At 24.1% G+C, this 18,740-nt stretch overlaps 1 protein-coding gene across 2 annotated transcripts in view; it reads left to right on the top strand.

Annotated features, from left to right (window-relative positions):
• Positions 1–5,914: 5,914 nt before the first annotated feature.
• The window catches only part of LOC129619392 (mucin-2), a 101,234-nt gene continuing 88,408 nt past the window's right edge, over positions 5,915–18,740 (top strand). Inside the window, exons 1-2 of one of the 2 annotated variants that reach the window (XM_055534645.1) lie at positions 5,915–6,415; positions 6,920–7,324. In XM_055534645.1, the coding sequence (XP_055390620.1) occupies positions 7,220–7,324 (105 nt within the window). In that variant the 5' untranslated portion in view covers positions 5,915–6,415; positions 6,920–7,219. The remainder of the gene's footprint in view (positions 6,416–6,919; positions 7,325–18,740) is intronic. The other variant, XM_055534646.1, reaches the window with a different exon arrangement.

The following is an 18,740-nucleotide window of genomic DNA, read 5'->3' on the forward strand; positions in this document are numbered from 1 at the left end:
AATAATTTTCGCAATACTTTATTGAGCTCGAAGTTTCGTTTATAACGTAATTTGAAAGAGGCGAAAATAAGTTTTCCATGTGTTTATTCTTTTAAAAGAAATCAAATATCTATTTGGGGGGTATTTTTTTCATTCTCCATTCAGAAAGAGAAATTATTTGAAACTCTATATTGCTAGTTATTTAAATAATTAAAATGTGACAGTGAAGCCTTGTAAGAATGAAATTCTTAATGATACTCGTACTACCGTCATGTTCAATTCAATTAAAATGCCAGTGTCCTTAACCCTATATATTTGAGAATTTACGTGGTGTTTTTTTGAAGTTACCTACAGTTGGCATTATTAGTTTTTACTTTAGTTTTCTGTTGCTCATTTAACAAGCAAAAATTAAAAAAAAAGATTGAAAATTACGATAAATATCTTGCACCAAATAAATTTAATTTCAAAATTACTTTATTATTATAAGGCAAAAAAACTAAAAATGTTTCTGAATGAGAAAAGGACATTTTTTATTGCTATTCATAAAAAGTTTTGAATGCAAAAACTCTTGCCTTTGTTGACTACTTTTAATTTGCTATTTAATTAGAAAGCATTTTTATCTGACAGCAGAAGATTTTTGGAACAGTTTTTTTTATATTTGAAAAATTTCAAGTTATAAAATATAGTCCTAGATACTTTCGATGCAATAAAAAAAATATTGCTATTTAAGAATTAAATTGAAATTAAAATTGAAAATTGTAATAAGTGTAAAATTAGAAGAAAAAATTATGAAACTCAATGGACGTTGATTGTAAATTGTAAAATAATTTGTTCTAATTTAGAATTATGTTTCATTGATTGCAAAATGGAAATGATGTCATTGTAGAGAAAATTAAATTTGTAAGCTGTTGAAAAATAATTGGCATTTTTAATTAGGAACGATTAATTTTTAAATATAATTAAAATGTTTTTCTATTAACAAGGATATTTCATTATTGTAATACCAGTAATTTCTTTATTCATGATCGAAAATGAAGAGAAAATGTAATTAAGTAGTATTCATACTTTAATATTTGGTAAATTTGGTCATTTGGAAATGTCTTTGTGCTAAATATTTTTGAAAACACTAGAAGAATTGAAAGTGCTTTGTGAGAAATTGAAAAATATTTTTAAATTGTTTTGAAGCAGATGGTTTTTTGGAAAAATCCGTTAAAATGAGAATAGACGCTGGCTCTGTTAGCATAGAAAGAATTAAGATTTTTAAAAATTTATTTGAACGGTCCAAAACTGGAAATCTCTCAGAATTATGAAAACTATTTTAAACTGTTTGAGTTTTTCTGGAGTGAGTTAAGTGAACTAATTAAAATTTACATACTAATTTATGTTGATCTAATTTTATTAATTAGTGAATCCCAATATTTTCCTCTTATTCATCCAGTTTCATCAATAAATTTATTTCAAAATTCACTTTATTAAAATATTCAAAGTTCGAATTGTAATATTATTTTTTTTTAAGCAAGAGTTTTTCATCTATCATTTCCTTTGTGTATGTATAGAGAAACTCTACTAATAAAAATAAATATTTATCTTCAATATTTCCTTCAATATCCTGTAATATCCTTTTCAATTTATAAATTTATAGAGCAACCATTTAAAAGACAAAAAAAAAATTTTTTTTTAACAATATTTGAAAGTGTTAATGGAATTTTTTCTTCTTTTTTATTCCAACACCTATACACCTTTGTCTCTGTCTTTTTCATTATTTTTTGTCCTTTATAAGAATGAACTGAATCGATTAAATTTTGTTGTTATACATAAGGATAATAATACATACATATATAGAAATAGTTTCCTTACATTTAGAGTAAAATACATGTTATCCTTTAAATTGTAAAGCATAAGTCCAAAACAAATAAATTATATTGTATTACATGTGTATGTACATATATGTGTGTTTTGTACAAAACTGATGATATATTTACTCATCATTAAATTGCTTACTTCAATATAACAAAACAATTTTCTTTTGTTGTGTCCTTTTTTCGACTATATAAATTGTTTAACAAGTAAAAGAAGAAAATAAAAATTTTCAAACATGTAAGTAAAGTCCTATTTTTACAATTTTGTGTTCTTTTTTGTATTTTAAAGGAAAATATTAAAGTATAGGAGGAAAATCGTAAAGAAAAATTTAAAATAAAATCACAAAGGACATGGCAATTTGAAAGGAAGAAAAAGAAAGTAAGGAAAATAAGAGAAGAAAAAATAAAAATTGAGAAAATTATAAAATTGGACAAGAAAATTGAAAAGGGTATATTCTGACAATAACCTCAGTTATCTTTCTCTGGTATTGCTCTTCACCTGTATTAGGAACTCTTACAAATAAGTGAGAATAAAAGAAAAATAGTTTTGTGTTTCTAGACCTATTTTGAAAATATTATATTGGTACATGTCAGTATAGGCTTTGATTTTTTTGCATTTTGTGATTTGAAACCAAATATACTTACAACTCTAATTAAGATACTACCAGTTTTATTGGTTTATTTACCATTTAGTCATATTTTTCGATTATTGTGAAACTAATGGAAAAAATTTCGCTCATAAACGAATTTGGAAAATTATTTTACAATTTTAATTTTTGTTTACACAATTTTAGTCCTGTTCATTTTAGAGGATATTCTTTTATTATATTTTCATATAGGAAGTAGTTGATTATGTGAAGTTCGATAAGTATACGATCATTGAGCGTTTTGGTTTTTTTTAATGTCGTCAACCGGTTTATTAAAAAAAAAATCTGTAACTTGTTTTCGTTTTACATAAAATAATTGAAAATATTTTGATAAAATTTCAAATTTTAGGCTTATTGGCAAGAAATTTTGAAAATTTCGTAACTGGGTCGAAAACTATGTGCACATCAAAGTATTTGGCTTGATAAATTTCAGGTCATATTCGTGTAAAGCTAGTTTTAATTTGGTTATATTTAACGAAAATTGTCCGAAATTAATTAAATTATAATTTTTACCGAAAGTTTCTGTGGTTACCAGCAGATAGTCAATAAATATTTCTGAAAAATACAATAAATTTATAATCTCTTGGGATTTGATAAGAAGGGAACTGATAGCATAGGATTGTAAATTAAAAATTTAACATTTTTAATTTGAGATTCTTAAAAATGTTCCCTGTATTTCCTGTATTTACATTTTGTCGACTGATAAAATATTTATCGACACGTTGATTGAAATGAGTTTTTTTTTTTTCATTTAAAGATTCTTTCTTTTACAATGAAAAAAAGGATATAGGAAGAAAATTGTATTCAAGAATTAAGTGTGTTGCAATAACAAAAAATTTTTGTATTTATTTTTATAAATGAAAGAAAGATAATGTCCTTTTTATAAGAAAAATTCAAAGTTGGAAATTTACGAATTAAATTTTTTATTAATTTTGTTTTCTTTTCTACGGAAAATCTCTTTTTTTAAATAAATATAAGGATACCGTATTAAATTTTAAAGTCTATATTTATTTTACACAAACACACACACATGTCAGAACATATTCTTCCTATCAGCACATATTCTTCTCCTCTTATCGTAGATAGTGTGTTTCCAAGAATAATAATATTTAATTTTTAAAATATAAATACAATGATTAAGGATAATAATAAAGAGAGAATCGAAAGTCGAAAAGGTGTTTGTTTTCTGTTTATTTTCTTTTTTTTTGATTTACAAAATGATGGTCAGGATTATTGAGTGTGAGTAAATGAGGGTAATGATGGTTAAAGGAAATTAAAAATTAAATAAAAATCAAAAAAGAAAATGGTATAAATGGAATGATGTGTCTTTTGAATATACTGTAAATTTGAAAAGGATATTTGCTTTTTGTTATTGTAAATGTATAATGTTAAAAGGATTAAAGAAAATCACTTTATTTTAGGCATATTTTTTCTTTTTTTGAACAGAAACAATTTTTTAATACGATTTTCATTTTATATATTTTAATAATGTAATTTTTAGGTGACATTTAAATGGAAATCCAAAGGTTATTCAAAATTCATAAGAATATTGAATTAAAATTTTTATTATTGTATTTTGTGTGTTATTATTGTGTTGTAAAAGTTAAAAGAAAAGAAAATTTAATTTTGTTTTATTTTTATTATTGTTATCTTTATTATAATTTTTGGATACACTTAGGAAAATTGAAAATTTTATAAAATCTTTTGATCACATCAATTATTAATTTAAATTAAAAGTCAGTATCAGGTTTATTTATAAAAAACTTTGTTTTGTTTTTTGTTGTTTTTTAAGAAATATTCAATAAGGATATTGTATATTCAATAAGGATATTGTGTATTATAAGGAAATATTGTAAAACAAATTGTTAGGATATGAAATTTTAGTATGATATGGGAAAGTTTATAAATAAGATGGAAAGATAAATGGGAAAAACTGACCTAAAATATGATTAAAAATTTTTTCTTAATATTGAAATTTTAGTAGGTCGAACCCTATATTCCTTATAGATTTGACTCCTAAATTTTGAATAACAATTAAAAATTTTTTAAATAATTTCTTTAAAAAGTTTTTTCAGAGGCTCATAATACATGATTAAGGGAGAAAATATTATGGTAGATTTTCGATAAATCATGTTTCTAAAACTACTCCGTTTTAGAAATTCTAAGTATGACAATGAATTTAAAATATTCGAAATCATTTTTTGAAATGTACATGGAATTGGTGCAGTTTGGCTGCTATTGTTATTAATTTAATCTATGGATTTTAATGCGGGAAATTGAAATATTGTTATATTTTGATTTCGTACTAAGTTCATATACGATCATATACTATACTGCTTATTCTGTATTTTAATAAAATATTTTGGTCATACCCTTGCTAAAGACAGCTACATGAATTTACAATGAAATTACAGAAAATAGAATTAGTCATCATTAGTATGAGATAAATATAAGGTAAACGAGTATTATTTTCTCGAAACGTGGAGAAACTACACTGACATCTTCCCAGGAGCCTAAGTTGTTGTGCTTAATTTTGAATTCTAAGTTAATTGGAAGACTAACGTCAAAGTTGTGGTGAAAAAGACAACTACTGGAATTTATTTGCATATAGAAAGGCCATCAGGAATTATAGCTGTTCGAAGATCACAGTATTTTGTAGTGAAATTTTTATATTTTTCAGAAATTTGTACAATTTCATTTACAGAATGAAGATATTCTGAATTAGTGCGAACACACTGAAAAAAAGTAATTAAATTTCATTTTTTACATCTACTACAAATTTTTAAACATAAAAAAATCAACACATTGTCGGAAACTATGCACATGTTTTTAAAATAGTTATTATTTATTTTACATTGAAAGCTTTCAAGAATGAGAGAAAAATTTCCCAAAAGCTGAAAATAAAAAAGCTTTTTCTTTCTATATCAAAAAAACATAAAAAATTTCCCAAAATTTTTACAATTCATGTTTTCTCTCTCTGATGTTTTCCTTTATAAAAATATAAAATATTAGTTGAAAACATCCTTTTCGTAAAGCAAGTACACCACACACATATATAACAGCTTTGTTAATTGAATCCTTTTTTTTTTGTTTTATTTTTTTTTTACCATAAGTTTGTTTGTTTTTCTCTTGGTTAACATTTTTCATAATAATATACGTACTACTCTATATGTATATCTATATGAGGTTTAAAGAAAAAGTGTGGGAAAATATCGGGAGAAAAACAAATAAAAATAAAAAAAATGTACTGACAGCATGGACAATTGTCTATACGTTGTTTCTCATTTCATTTACTATTGTTGTTGTTATTGTACTTTTCTTGTTTATTATTGTTCTTTTTTTCCTTTCCTCTTTCTTTTTGTTCTGTTATGTTTTTTGTTTTGTTGATGATTTTTTTCTTCTTTTTTCGATTTAAGTTAATTTTATAATGTGAATTTTCTGTTAGAACTTCCGTGTCTCTTGAAGTGAACAGTTCGTAAGAAGCGGTTAAAATAAATAATAAAGAAAAAACAAAATTTGAGGAAAACAAAAATTTGAAAAAATTAAAAAAAAAAAAAAAACATTTTGACGTCGGAATTTTTTGATTTTAATTTTTTTCCTCTCATTTATATTCTCTCTTTTAAAAATATTGTGAAAATTTTTTTAAGACAACGGTTTCTAATTATTTAACATTTGTGAACAAACATTTGAAAAAAAAAATAAAGTAAAAACACAAGGGGACAAAGAATTTCAATTCATTTTTGATAGTAGAAGTTGAGAGGAAATTTTTCTGAATTTTATTAAGATTAATCAAAAAAATAAATAATAAAAAAAAATATCAGTTATTTTTATTTTATAACAGTAAGAAAGTAAGAGTATTAAAATAAAGAAAAGTTAAAAAAAAGAACAAGAGAAAAAAAAGGCAAAAGACGAAAAAGACGAAAGAATTTCGTAATTATTTTTGAGTCCTTGAATATCCGTTTTGTGTGTTCATTTCTTATTTTTTCGTTTTTGTTTCTTTTTTGGTTTTTATATTGTTTTTATTTTCGGGTCATGGTCATAAAAAATTTTTAATGTTTCCATAAGAAAAGTGTTGTGTTTTTCTTTAAAAAATAATATTTTTGTTTTTTTTTCTGTGTTTTTCTTATGCGTTTCTTTGCCTTCATATTTTTTTTGCCTTGGTTATAGTGGTGTACGAATTTAGTTGAGTCCGTTTATGTTCTTTAATCTTTTTCATTTTTTTTTATCATTCCTAAAATTTTTTATTTCTTTATTGCTACTGTTATTTTTCTTAGAGAAATTTCTACCACAAGAATTTAACAATAAAAAATTGACTAAAAAAACACATAAAAAAAATTTCTTTTCTTTTATTATTTTCTGTTCTTTTTTGTTTTCTCAAATAAATTTTTGTTAAAATAGAAAAATTAAAAATTTTCTTCTTTCTTTTTCATTCAGAAAAAATATTTCAGTTGGTATTTTAAGATAATAAGGAAAATAAGAATGATTAGAGAATTTTTGAAATGATGATCCTTAAAAGTGCTTAAGAGTTCTAAAATAATATTAAAAGTAGAATAAAAAAAGAAAAAAAAATTAAGAAGCAAAAATTGTGTAAAATACAAAAAAAAAATAAAAAAAAAATTATTTGTATTTTTTTTTTAATAAAAAATTTTTTTTGTAATTTTATCCTTCTTTGAATATTTTTTGAAGAATTTTGAATTTATTTTCGAAAAATAAGAAAAGGAAGAAAAAAAAATAATGTTATTACATAGAAACTTTTTGATGATGGAAAATCGTGGAAAATATTTTGGTTTGATCCTGGTGATATTCGGAATAATTTCGAATCCATGTGATGCACGTGCGGTAAGTAAAACTACAAATATATTGAAATATTTTTTTTCTGTTAAAATTCTGTAATAGAATATGAGTATTTTGTGGGGAGAAATTTTTAGTCTTTAAATGCCGACTTAGGTAATCGCTTTATTTTTATTATGAATTAAAAATTTTTGTTTGTAATATTTATGGCAGAAAGTTATCGTTTTAAAAATTTGTAATTGTAGTCAAACATGAATGAATTTTGTTCGCTTTTATCAGTGAAATGAAACTAATTTAACAAAAGTAAAATGAAACTAATTAAAATTGTTACTACTAGATTAAGAAGTTCGTTAGATAAGGAAGGTATTTAAGTAAGAATTTTAAAATTATAATTATTTTTATTTTTTCATTAATTTATTTGTTTATCTGGAATATATAACAGTGATAATTCAATAAAATATTAAAACATCGATTTTTACAAAAAAAATAATCACTTGAAACCCTCTTCATCTAAATCGTTCAATACAGCCAAATCGAAAGATGTATTTGCGTTTTCAATCTATTTTTCAGGATAAACTCCATAATAAGGTTCCGTTCCTTTAAATGCTTAACAGATGCTTATATAATAGGCTTTCTTCTAAGTGCTTCACAACTTAAATTTCATTATTTTTATGTTTTTTCTAAAATAAAGTATTAAGTATAATCAAACAAGCATTTCAATATTAATCATACGAAAGTTTTAATAGTAATCATACGAACATTTACTGCCAATGACAGTAAACGTAAGTATATGATATATTGTAAAATTTCCACTACAATTTTAATCGATTAAATATTGAATCAATGTTATTGCACAGAGTTAACATTTGAGCTGTAAAATTTTCGTATTGATTTTAACATTTTCCAAATTCTCTTTTTAAAAATCTTCTTCATTATTGTTTAAATCAAAAATTTTATAACATTTTTATTACATTTAAATGTACAGATTATGTTAATCTATATCTCAACTATACGTAAAGCTAGATTATTCAAAAGGATTACATAAATTAATATGAAAAACATTTAAAATTAAATTATAAAATAAATTTTGAGCAATTTTTCTTTTACTTTTGAGCTATTTTTATAACATTTTGATTATTTCTACAGTTTTTTTTGTATATGATTGAATTAAATTTCCATAAGTTTAAAAAAGAATTTAATACTTTAATTGAATATTGATGAAAGCAATTATGACGTATTTTATAATCAAACCCACCGCCCTCACATAATTTCATTTTTTTAAAAGATTAATTAGTTTAATTTATTAATTATATAATCAGAAAATTTTTATGGCCCCTCCAAAATATGTACATAAAAATTTTTTTTTTTGAATGAAAGGTTATAGGGTCGTATGATATAAATATAAAAATAAAGGAGGAAAATAAAATCGATTATAAATGACCTTGTCATAATGTTATTCAAAATGAATTGAGTAAAAACAAAAAAAAAACACAGTGAAAATTTTAATTTTATTTTTAACTTTGAAAAATTATTTTTGAAAATAATAAATGATTACAATTTTGTTAACTTAAATTTTATGAAATGAATTACATATAGATTTGTTGAACAGTTCAATATTCTTTATTGAATTTCTTATAATCATTTTGAGCGTTCAATTTAATTCTTATAATAAATCAGAAATTGATTATATAATTATATTGTGTATATGTATGTGTATGTATTAGGGTATATTACTTCATATAATGAACAAAATTTATTAAGGCAGTGTTCATGTACATATATCGTACGTATGTTGGGTTACTGACCGTTTGAATTTTTATTTTTTTGATATACGAGGACATTAGGGTTATAAGAATGGCGATGTGGGAAACAGAGTTAATATTTTACTTGAAGTGTAAATTACTGCAATATTTATTAATGGTGTTGTGGACATTTTTATTATATATACATCTGGAATAAAGTAAGTACTTACAGATTTTGAAGTATTTATATGACCTATAATTAGGTTATGCGTGTAAATTGGAAAAATTATTATTGTATTCGTATATATTGTTGATTCCTTGAGTTTCTTCTGTTAAAAATTTGGTTTAAAACTTTACAATATGAATACATATAAAGTTTAGAATGTATGTATGTATGTTGTTTTTTATTTCTTTAAAAATATTTTAAAACTGAAGAGAAAAAATTTAAGAATTTTTGTAATTTGGAAACAATGCCTATTACGTTTATTGAAAATTTTTTAATATTTTACATTGTTTACTTTAATTTTATACGTTTTAAACGTGAAATGTAGAGTCTTATCTAACAATTTTATGATTTAAAATTTTTCGTTTTAAATATTCTTTTAATTATACATGTACGAGTAGTCTACTATTTTCCATTCATTTTCTTTTTTTTTCATAAAAAATTTTCATGATTATTTTCTATTTATAATTATTAAGAACTCACATAAAACAAAAACACAATATCTACTATAATTATGCTGTTTCCGTGTTAATAGCAAAAGACTGGGACTGGTCATTATAATGGAAGCATAAAAATTTAAATATAGATATTATTTTCCTAAAGGTTGATTGGCCTTTTTTTGAAAATTTTTAAAAAAAAATTATCAATTAATGTGAATGTACAAAAACAGGGGTGTACAATGTATTGAAAAAAAATTTGCTAAATTCTATACTTAAAACCAGATTGCTGTGGCATGGAGGTCTACTAAATAATTTGAGTTTGAAATAAGTTGAGCAGTTGAGACTCTTTCAAAATAGTAGGTGGAAATAGTAAAATGTTTATTCGACTGTTTTTTGAACAGCTCTCTTCCTAGATTTACATACTAGGAGAAGATAATACGAGAAAGCAGTATCTAATTGCACACACATACATGGAATTTTGTACGATATGAACAAATATAATTTTTTGTAATGTTACCGTAAGTACGCAGTAGTATGCAATTTGCACCTCGTGTTATTCAAGAAATAATTGGAAAAATTTTTTATGTCAATTTTAAAATTGAACCAAATCAATTGCGTCAGTAAATACCATTATAGGTCGTAGCTCTTATAAAATAAACAACTTAAAAATTTTATATTTAATAATTGAAAATTTTTATTTTTAAAATTAATTTAAATATTGAAATTTAAAAAAATATTATTACCCCATTCAAAATATTTAATGGTTTTAAAATACGTGCTCGTATTGTAAGTGTTCCCATACCATTTAAAAACAAATTGGTATCTCTATTCTTGTGGTATCGTATAGTGGTTATGGTATAGTGTTTAAGAAATATCGTTAAAATTCGTGTAATGAAGGACTTGCGTGACTTTACTAAATTAACTAAACATTCTTTTTCATATTATTCTATTGAATTTTGTAAATAAATTTCATATTACATACTTACATACAGCATTATACATATGCATAGGTACTAACACAAATAAAGAATTTTGTGTATAGCTATTTTATGACTATTAGACGGCACTGAATCATTTTGAAAATAAAATTACTTAATGGATAATGAAAAAAAAATTATATACACAGGGTATTCCTAGAGGTAGTGCAATGATGGACAATACCGTGCAGCTAAAATTAATAACCAATATGCTTCTATCTTTCAAGGGATATACCATAAGTCTTAGGGGACTTCAATTATTTTAAAAATCAAAAATATTTGTAAAAAATTATTTGCCAATTATTGCGGTATCCGTATACTTAGGGAATGGGCATTTATTCCTCGTTTTCAGCCAGTTGTTTTAAAGTACCATTATGTCACACACAGCCAAATCTATTTTCAATAAAGCCAGCTAAAAATTTTGATCTTAAAATCTATTTTGACGTACCTTTGTAATTAGTTGGCCCTTGTAGACCATTTTGTTTCTTGCAAACAAAGATTTATACACGGCATATTTACGTTGAAGAACAATTTAAGGTCACACTCTGTATATAAACGTAATCGAAGCGAAAAATTATACATAGAAATAAAATATTAAAGGAAAATATAATTTTGTAAAAGTTTTTGATTTTAAAAGTTGAAAATTATTGTTGTAGTGGTAGTTGTAAAACATAAATAAATTTGTTTATGTTTTACAATTTTAAATGTAGTTTCCTTTGAAAAAGATGAAAAGTTATTCATTCTCTTTTTAATAAAACTTAGAAGGCCATTCAAAATATTCAATGTATCACAAAATATTATATTCGTTTATAGTTAAAAATCACGACCTTCTAAAAATATTTAACAAACAAAATAATGCAAAACTGAAATGTATGTGCGTTTTCAACAGAAAATAAATTAAAAAAAGCGAAATCAAAAATACTCGATTACAATATCCTTTTTCTTTCATACCCTAAATTAGAGAAAATTTATAAACAGAGAAAAAAATTATAAAAAGAACTGCAATAACATAACCGTAAAAACTGTAACTCTTGAACTGAACAGGGGGAAAATAGTGAAAAAAGTACTCATATTAATTATAGAAAATATAGCGTTAAAAATAAAAGCGAAATGTTAAAATTTCCTTTTTTTTTCTGTTAAATTTATTAGGAAAAATATTTTGAAGTGTTACCAGGGTTAATCACTTAAGTACAAATAAAGAAAATGAAAAAATATTAAGGAAATAGAAAATTATTTTGAAGAATTCATTTTGAAATGAGAGTATGAAAAAAAAGGATGGTATTAAAATCCTTCAAACAATAATAATCGCTTTGTTATATAGAATGTTTGGGTATTATCCGAAACGCAAAGGGACGGGGAGAGAGTAAAAATGAGAAGAGGAAAGCATAGTAAAAATAGTGAAAAAAATTTTTTTTTATTTTTTCATTTCATTGTGTTACGAAACAGGGTTAAGTGGTTGCTCTCTTTTCAATGTGTTCACTTTTTTTTATTTTCAACTTTTTATTTTTTCCTTTCTATTTTTTTCTCTTTTCCGTGTGGTTTTCTTATGTTTTCTTTTTTATGGTTTTTGTGGGCTCACTATTTCTTGCCAATTATACAAATGATGGAAATTTCTTTTTTTTCGTTTCTATTTTTACCTATTTCGACTTTTATCCGAGAGTTTCATTTTATTGTTTGTTTGTGTAAGGCACAAAGCTTTTGATTCTCGTTTAGAATACTTTTCTTTTAATCGTTAATTCTTTGGCTTCTTAAACATTTCTATTCTTTGAGCGTTGTTTCTTCTATATAGTTTTTTCTTGCATACTCGTTTTTAAATATGGCTTTGTTAACTCAAATTTTTAATCTTATTGTAAGTAAAGAGTATTGGTGAAAATGTAGGGGTTGCATTGTTTCAGTTTTGTTTAAAGTAGCGAAGATTAAAGAATGATTGAGTTTATATTGAAAATAATTCTAAAAAAATTTATTTTCATTTTAGTAATTTGGTGTGATGTTGTTGATGTTGCTCAGTTACATTACGTCTTCGCTGATTCTAGGGTTTTAATGAAATTGGTACTTAACAAAAGTTTGAATAAAATTAGAAATCTATTTAAAGAAATTTAAAGGTACTACACGTTCTTGCATCTTAAAGTGGTACCTATATTATGAAAAGAAGCCCCTGCAAATGTTCTTAAGTTTGATTTAAACAATAATTACTGCAACCATTGAAGGCTATCATAACACAATCAAACTGAATTTTTTTCCTATGTATTTATATTGTGTTTTAAACTCCCATTCTTCAGCTCCCACATTTGTTTATCGGTGACAATTTTTAATTTCTCAACTCACTGTATATGAAATCTTAATTTATATATTCAAAATAACAGTTTTGTAAAATCATCATTTCCATTCATCACTTTACCCTTATGATTCATTTAAAGTTGAGTTTTAGTTCATTAACTACTATTAAAAATTTACAATATCTAAATTTTATAAATATGTAATGCTTCGTTCGTTATTGAAAAATTATCAAAATTTTCAAAGAAAATCCAAAAACAAAAAAAAATACCACATTTTTGGGGACAAAAAAAAATTATAACCATAAATTTTACCCATAACAATACCATAAAAATAAAATCAAATTATTATTATTATTATAATGGGGTAAATATTATTATGGACAATCCGTTTAAAAGCCTAAATCTAAAAATTTAATGCTTCATAAAGATTTTTTAATACGATTATTAACAAATTTTCAATTTTAAGTCTTCATCTTATTAACCTGATATTATCCAAAGGAATAATAAGTTTGTTTTTCTTTTCTCTCTGTTTTTGTTTTTTTTTTGCTTTCCTGATTATCCTATTATGAATAATGTTATTAAACTGACACATAACATGTATATTATAATATTGGTATATACTCGTATTTATAGCACAATACATTGTAAACTGTTCACCATATGCACATGCTTAAGAGACCCCCACATTATAAGGAAAATCCTTACAATTTCAATATTTTTTTTCTTCTCATATATTTCGATTTCTCTTTTCCTTTTTTTTCTTTGTATAATTTTAGTTTATAAAATATTTTTGAATAAATTCTTGTGAAACGTGTAACTACCTATATTTACTTCTGACATTTCATATTTATTAGATACATTCAATATGGTTATAGTATTGCTTCTCTTTTATAAAATGAAAGTTTGGAAAAAGAAAAACTTGTAAAACTATATTTTGTAGTTTATGTAGTTGAATATACAAGGAAGTTCAAATGAGGCAAAATCAAGAGGAAGAAGAAGAGATGAAGAGAAAAACGAAAAGTTGAAGTTGCAAGATGTAGCATAATCAATGAACGTTTGTTGAAATTTCCATTACCGAAATCATTTTTGTGAGCTTGACATAATATAAGCTTGGTATTTTGAATAAATTCGATAGTTTGAGCACATAGTTCTCATTTTGTTTTCAGAGGATCGCGTTTTCTGTCATATTAACTTTAATTTAAAGCTCTGACTGAGATTTTCTTTGAGATTCTTCACATTTAAATGTTACAATTGAAATGCGAAAATGTTTAATAATTGAAGAAATTAGCAACGGCCTAACAATAAAACAAAACTGATGCAAATCCAAATTGAATTTTCATACGAATTTTACAATACTGTTATTTGACAATTCGTACAATGCAAAAATTAGGGACTTACGAAAAGTAATCTCGCGTCTTCCTTGTCACTGCCAGGTTAGACGAGATTTTAAAATTTTTAAAAATAAAGTATTTTGTATGTCGAATTAAACATTGATTACGTAATGCAACCCTAAAACGATAAAATCCTAAAATTTTCTAAATTCAATGTTTTAAATCAGCTAAAATTAAATTCAAGTTTTATAATTTTTACTTTTACGGACCCCATAGCAACGGAAAATTATGTAAAACACAGTAATTATGAAAAGAAATGAAAAATTTTTCATAGAACATAAATTTTGCCCGACTATAAATATTTCTTCATATTATTATGTAGCAAAATAATTTGGCTTTTATACTGATGGTCATCATAAATAATCAAGCCTTATTGGCCTTGTTAGAATTCAAGATAACCTAAACCGTAGTAGTAGTAGTTGTACCGAAATGATTTATGACTAACAGATTTTGTTTTTGTACTTATGTTGTTCTTTTTTTTTTTGTTTGCCCCCAAATGTAAAATTATAATGTGGTGTTGTTCTGATTTAATGTTTGTGTTCTCTTTTCCTTATACACATATTATATACAACATAATAATTTGGTAAGGAAGGTATGAAAAGAATGAAAAAAACGGAAATGTTATGAAAGATTCACATATAGAAAGAGTGCGGGTTTTCAAAAGATGAAACTTTTTTAATATGTTGTACAAAATTATACTGTGTGCTGGCAGTTATTATAATTGAAGAAAGAAAGGTTTTGCAATTTTTTTTTAAGTAGCTCCTTCTTTATTTAGATATACTCAGGTTGACATTTTTATTTTTAAATTTAAATTAAATAAATTAGTTGCCAGAAAACTGTTTAATTCATATGTTGGCAAAGTAATTTTGTATAACGAACTTGGTAAAATAAGTGAAGGTAAAAAATAGACTTTTGAATAGTTTCGTGGAAATTTAAATATAGTTTGAGTTTCCTAAAGAAGTTCAATATTAATCTGAAATTATGCTTTCTCATTATTTTCGCCAATTTATTATGGACTGAAATTTTAATTTAAATTTCCAATACAATTGAAAGCAATTTCTAATTAACAATTTTTTCAATCGTGTGAGTCTGAAATTCTTTAATGGCTCGTATTCATATTGGAAAAATTGCCTCCCTGATTTACGATTAATTTTCAATGAATTGCAAAATTTTAATTTTAATTTGTTTCTAGTTTCCACGAAAAATTTCAAAAGAATATTTGGTTTTTCATATTAGCTTCACGTATTTTGTTCGTCCATTCGCTTATTGGAAATGTTTCTTTTGAGCTGCTTTCTTTTAAGTTAAATTTCTTAAAAAGTAGTACAAATTTAAGTTTTTTAATAGTGCAAATCGTAAACATCTTATTAATTTGCAAATGTAGAGGTATGATTATTTATTGTGAGCAATTATGGCAACGAGGTCTCAATTTAACAATTTTGTATAAATCATTAATAAATAGCTTGTTTTATAGGAAGAAGAATTTCTTCTAACCCCCGCCATCTCTCAACATATTTCTCCTAAAATTTTACAATTTTCGACACAATTATATTCAACAAATTTTTAAAAATGCAGGAACCAGTAATATATTAGCAAAATAGTAATGATTTCTCCCAAAAGTATGCAATATTATAATAGTAATTTATAAACTTTAAACCTGAAATTGTTTAATTTTCATTTTTAAAACTATACGGTCCGATTTCATTCAATTCTGTTTGCTTTTTACTTTATTGTGTTTTTCATATTGTAGCGAAATATTTTTGTAGCGAATTAATTTTCAATTTAACAGGGGCATAATTAGAGTTGATTTTCTTCATACTGATAAAATAATTAAATTTAATTACAAATTTAATAACAAATTCATAATTTTTCCAGCTTAATAATTTAAAAAATTTCAGCATAATAAATATAAAGCCTAAAATTGAAATTAGTCACGCTGCCGTTCAGTCTATATGCATTCAATCTAATGTCTGATTTTCTTGATTTCTAAAAAAAAAGTATAACCCCAAACAACCAACCACATTTAATGTGAAAATATTTGAAATTAAAATAGGAAAATTCGAAAAATATCGGAAAAATTAAAACAAAAGCACAAAATACAAGCAGAGTAATAAAAACGAAAAAAAAAATTCTTCCAGGACTTTAAGGAAAATGATAAGCAAAAATTAAAAGGACAGAAGATAAATTACTTTTGCAAATGACCATCTATATTTTAGGTTCTTGTTTTCTGTTTTGAATACGTTCTTTTTTTTTTGTTTTTTGCTATATAGGTTTCTCTGGAAAAGACAGGATGTATTTTTATGTTTTGAAAACCTTTACAATAGAGGTTCCATTTTAATAAAATTTTATAATGGTAGCAATACGCCATCTATACGATTAAATTTAAAAGAGTAAAATGAGGAAAATAAGAATACGATGAGAGAAAAGAAGATAAAATTGGAAAAATAAAATTTAGTTGACCCTGATGAAGTCAGTGAGTGCGGGTAAAACAAAGAAGTTAAAATATTAATAGATAAAAAAAAACAGAAATGAAAGAATTAAAGGCAGAATAAAAATAGAAGAAGAAAAAAAGAACAACAAGGATAACATGGTCGGGTTTTTAAATATAAATCTCTAACCAGAGTTTCAGAGTTAAAAAAAAAAGAAACAACAAAAAAAACATACAATTGAAGCGTTAATAACGTGCCCAGAAAGGGTTTACTTTACAAAGTAAATTAGGCGTAAACAAATCGCTTTACTCTTTTTCATTGCATTTTTCTTCTTATTTATTTTTGTTTTCCATTGTTTTTTTTTTCCTATTCTATTTTTTCTATACTATTTTTATCCCATATAGAAAAATGAAAACAAGAAAAAAAAAGTATAATATTTTTATTATCCTGTTTGTTGGTTTTTTTATTTGTTTTTATTGTTGGTATTTTTGTTTTTTTGGTTGTTTTTCTTCTATGTTTTTGTTTTTGTTGCTGTTGTTGTTGTTCTTTTGAAAGGATTGCTTTCTTTTAACCAGTTTTATTGCTTGTAAGAATAATTTGGTTAATTTATTTTTTTTTGTTGTTGTTTATTTTCTTTTGGTTTTTATTTTTTCTTGTCTGTCTCTCTTTCTTTGATGATTCTTTTGTTTTCTTTTTCAAATTTTTATGTTTTTTTTTCTTTGTTATTTTTACGTGAACGTTCAAAACAGGATTTTTGTTAATTTGCTGGTGTGTTGTAAATTTGAGATTTGTTTTCATTCTTCTATAATATTGTAAACAAAAATTCCAGAAAGAAAAAAAAAATTATAATAAAGAAGCAAAGAGAGGGAATGGTGTAAATAAGAAGAAATTAGAAGAGAGAAACAGAGAGAAAGAGATTTTGGTGAGTAATAAATTTTTTTAAACGAATTAAGGTGCTGCCGCTTCAACATTGTTGTTGCTTTGCTATTCTTGCTGGTGGTAATGTTGGGAATAATGGATTGTGATACGAAATTTTTATAATGTTATCCGTTGTTTTCGTATTAATGTTCGGGTTGTTGTTTTTACTTCTTTTTTTTTGTGTGTAATTTATAAAAGGCGAAAATGAGATAAAAGTATAATGGTAGATTACTTTTAATTTTGATGATTTTCAAAATCAGATTCCTGTTTTTTTTCTTGTTGTTTTTTTCCATGTATAGACAAGAGTATTGAAATTAAATGAATTTTTGTGTTTTATCTTAATTTAAAAAAGTAAACTGGGGGAAAATGAGGTATTGGCACATAATTTAATGGTATTTGTATATTGAGTTCTGGGGGTAATCAAATTGATTATGAAAGATGAACTTTTAATGATGAAAATATGAAAATTATTAAGAGTTATGAAAATATTAGTGAAGAGAATTTTAATTTTGTGAAATGTAATTTTGAAAATTGAAATTTTTTTTTAGAAATGTGAAATTAAGGAAAAGGAAAATTATTTGGGACTGGAATATGAATTTTTGAAATTATATAAAAATTTTATATTGTTCTCAAAATTAAATCTTTACATATGAACATAGTCGTTTAAAACTTCTATAAGCAAATATTTCAAGGTTTATGAATGTTACAAATCGAAGTTATTCTGCATACATAATTGAAACTAACTTTAAGGTAAAATTAATTTAGAAAAATTTTAATATTATCCATGAATTTCAATAATTAGCTCAAATTTTCCCATTAGAGAGTAAAAATGTTATGCACCAATTTTTTTTTTAATTATTTGTACAGTAGCATAGTAATTTTCAAGAATCTAAAGCAGCACAGAAATACTTTAGAAATTTATAAAAACATCTGAGTTCCTTAGTGATACCTTATAGATTAGGGAGTTTATACCTTACAGAAAAGTAAAATATTGTACTATGCTCATTATAACATTTTCTCAGAATCTGATTGGCTCAAACGATTTAAACAAATCCTGTAGTGAGTCATGTT

Source organism: Condylostylus longicornis, unplaced genomic scaffold (genome assembly GCF_029603195.1).
Source record: "Condylostylus longicornis isolate FDR11 unplaced genomic scaffold, ASM2960319v2 ptg000013l, whole genome shotgun sequence".
In the NCBI taxonomy this organism is placed as follows: domain Eukaryota; kingdom Metazoa; phylum Arthropoda; class Insecta; order Diptera; family Dolichopodidae; genus Condylostylus; species Condylostylus longicornis.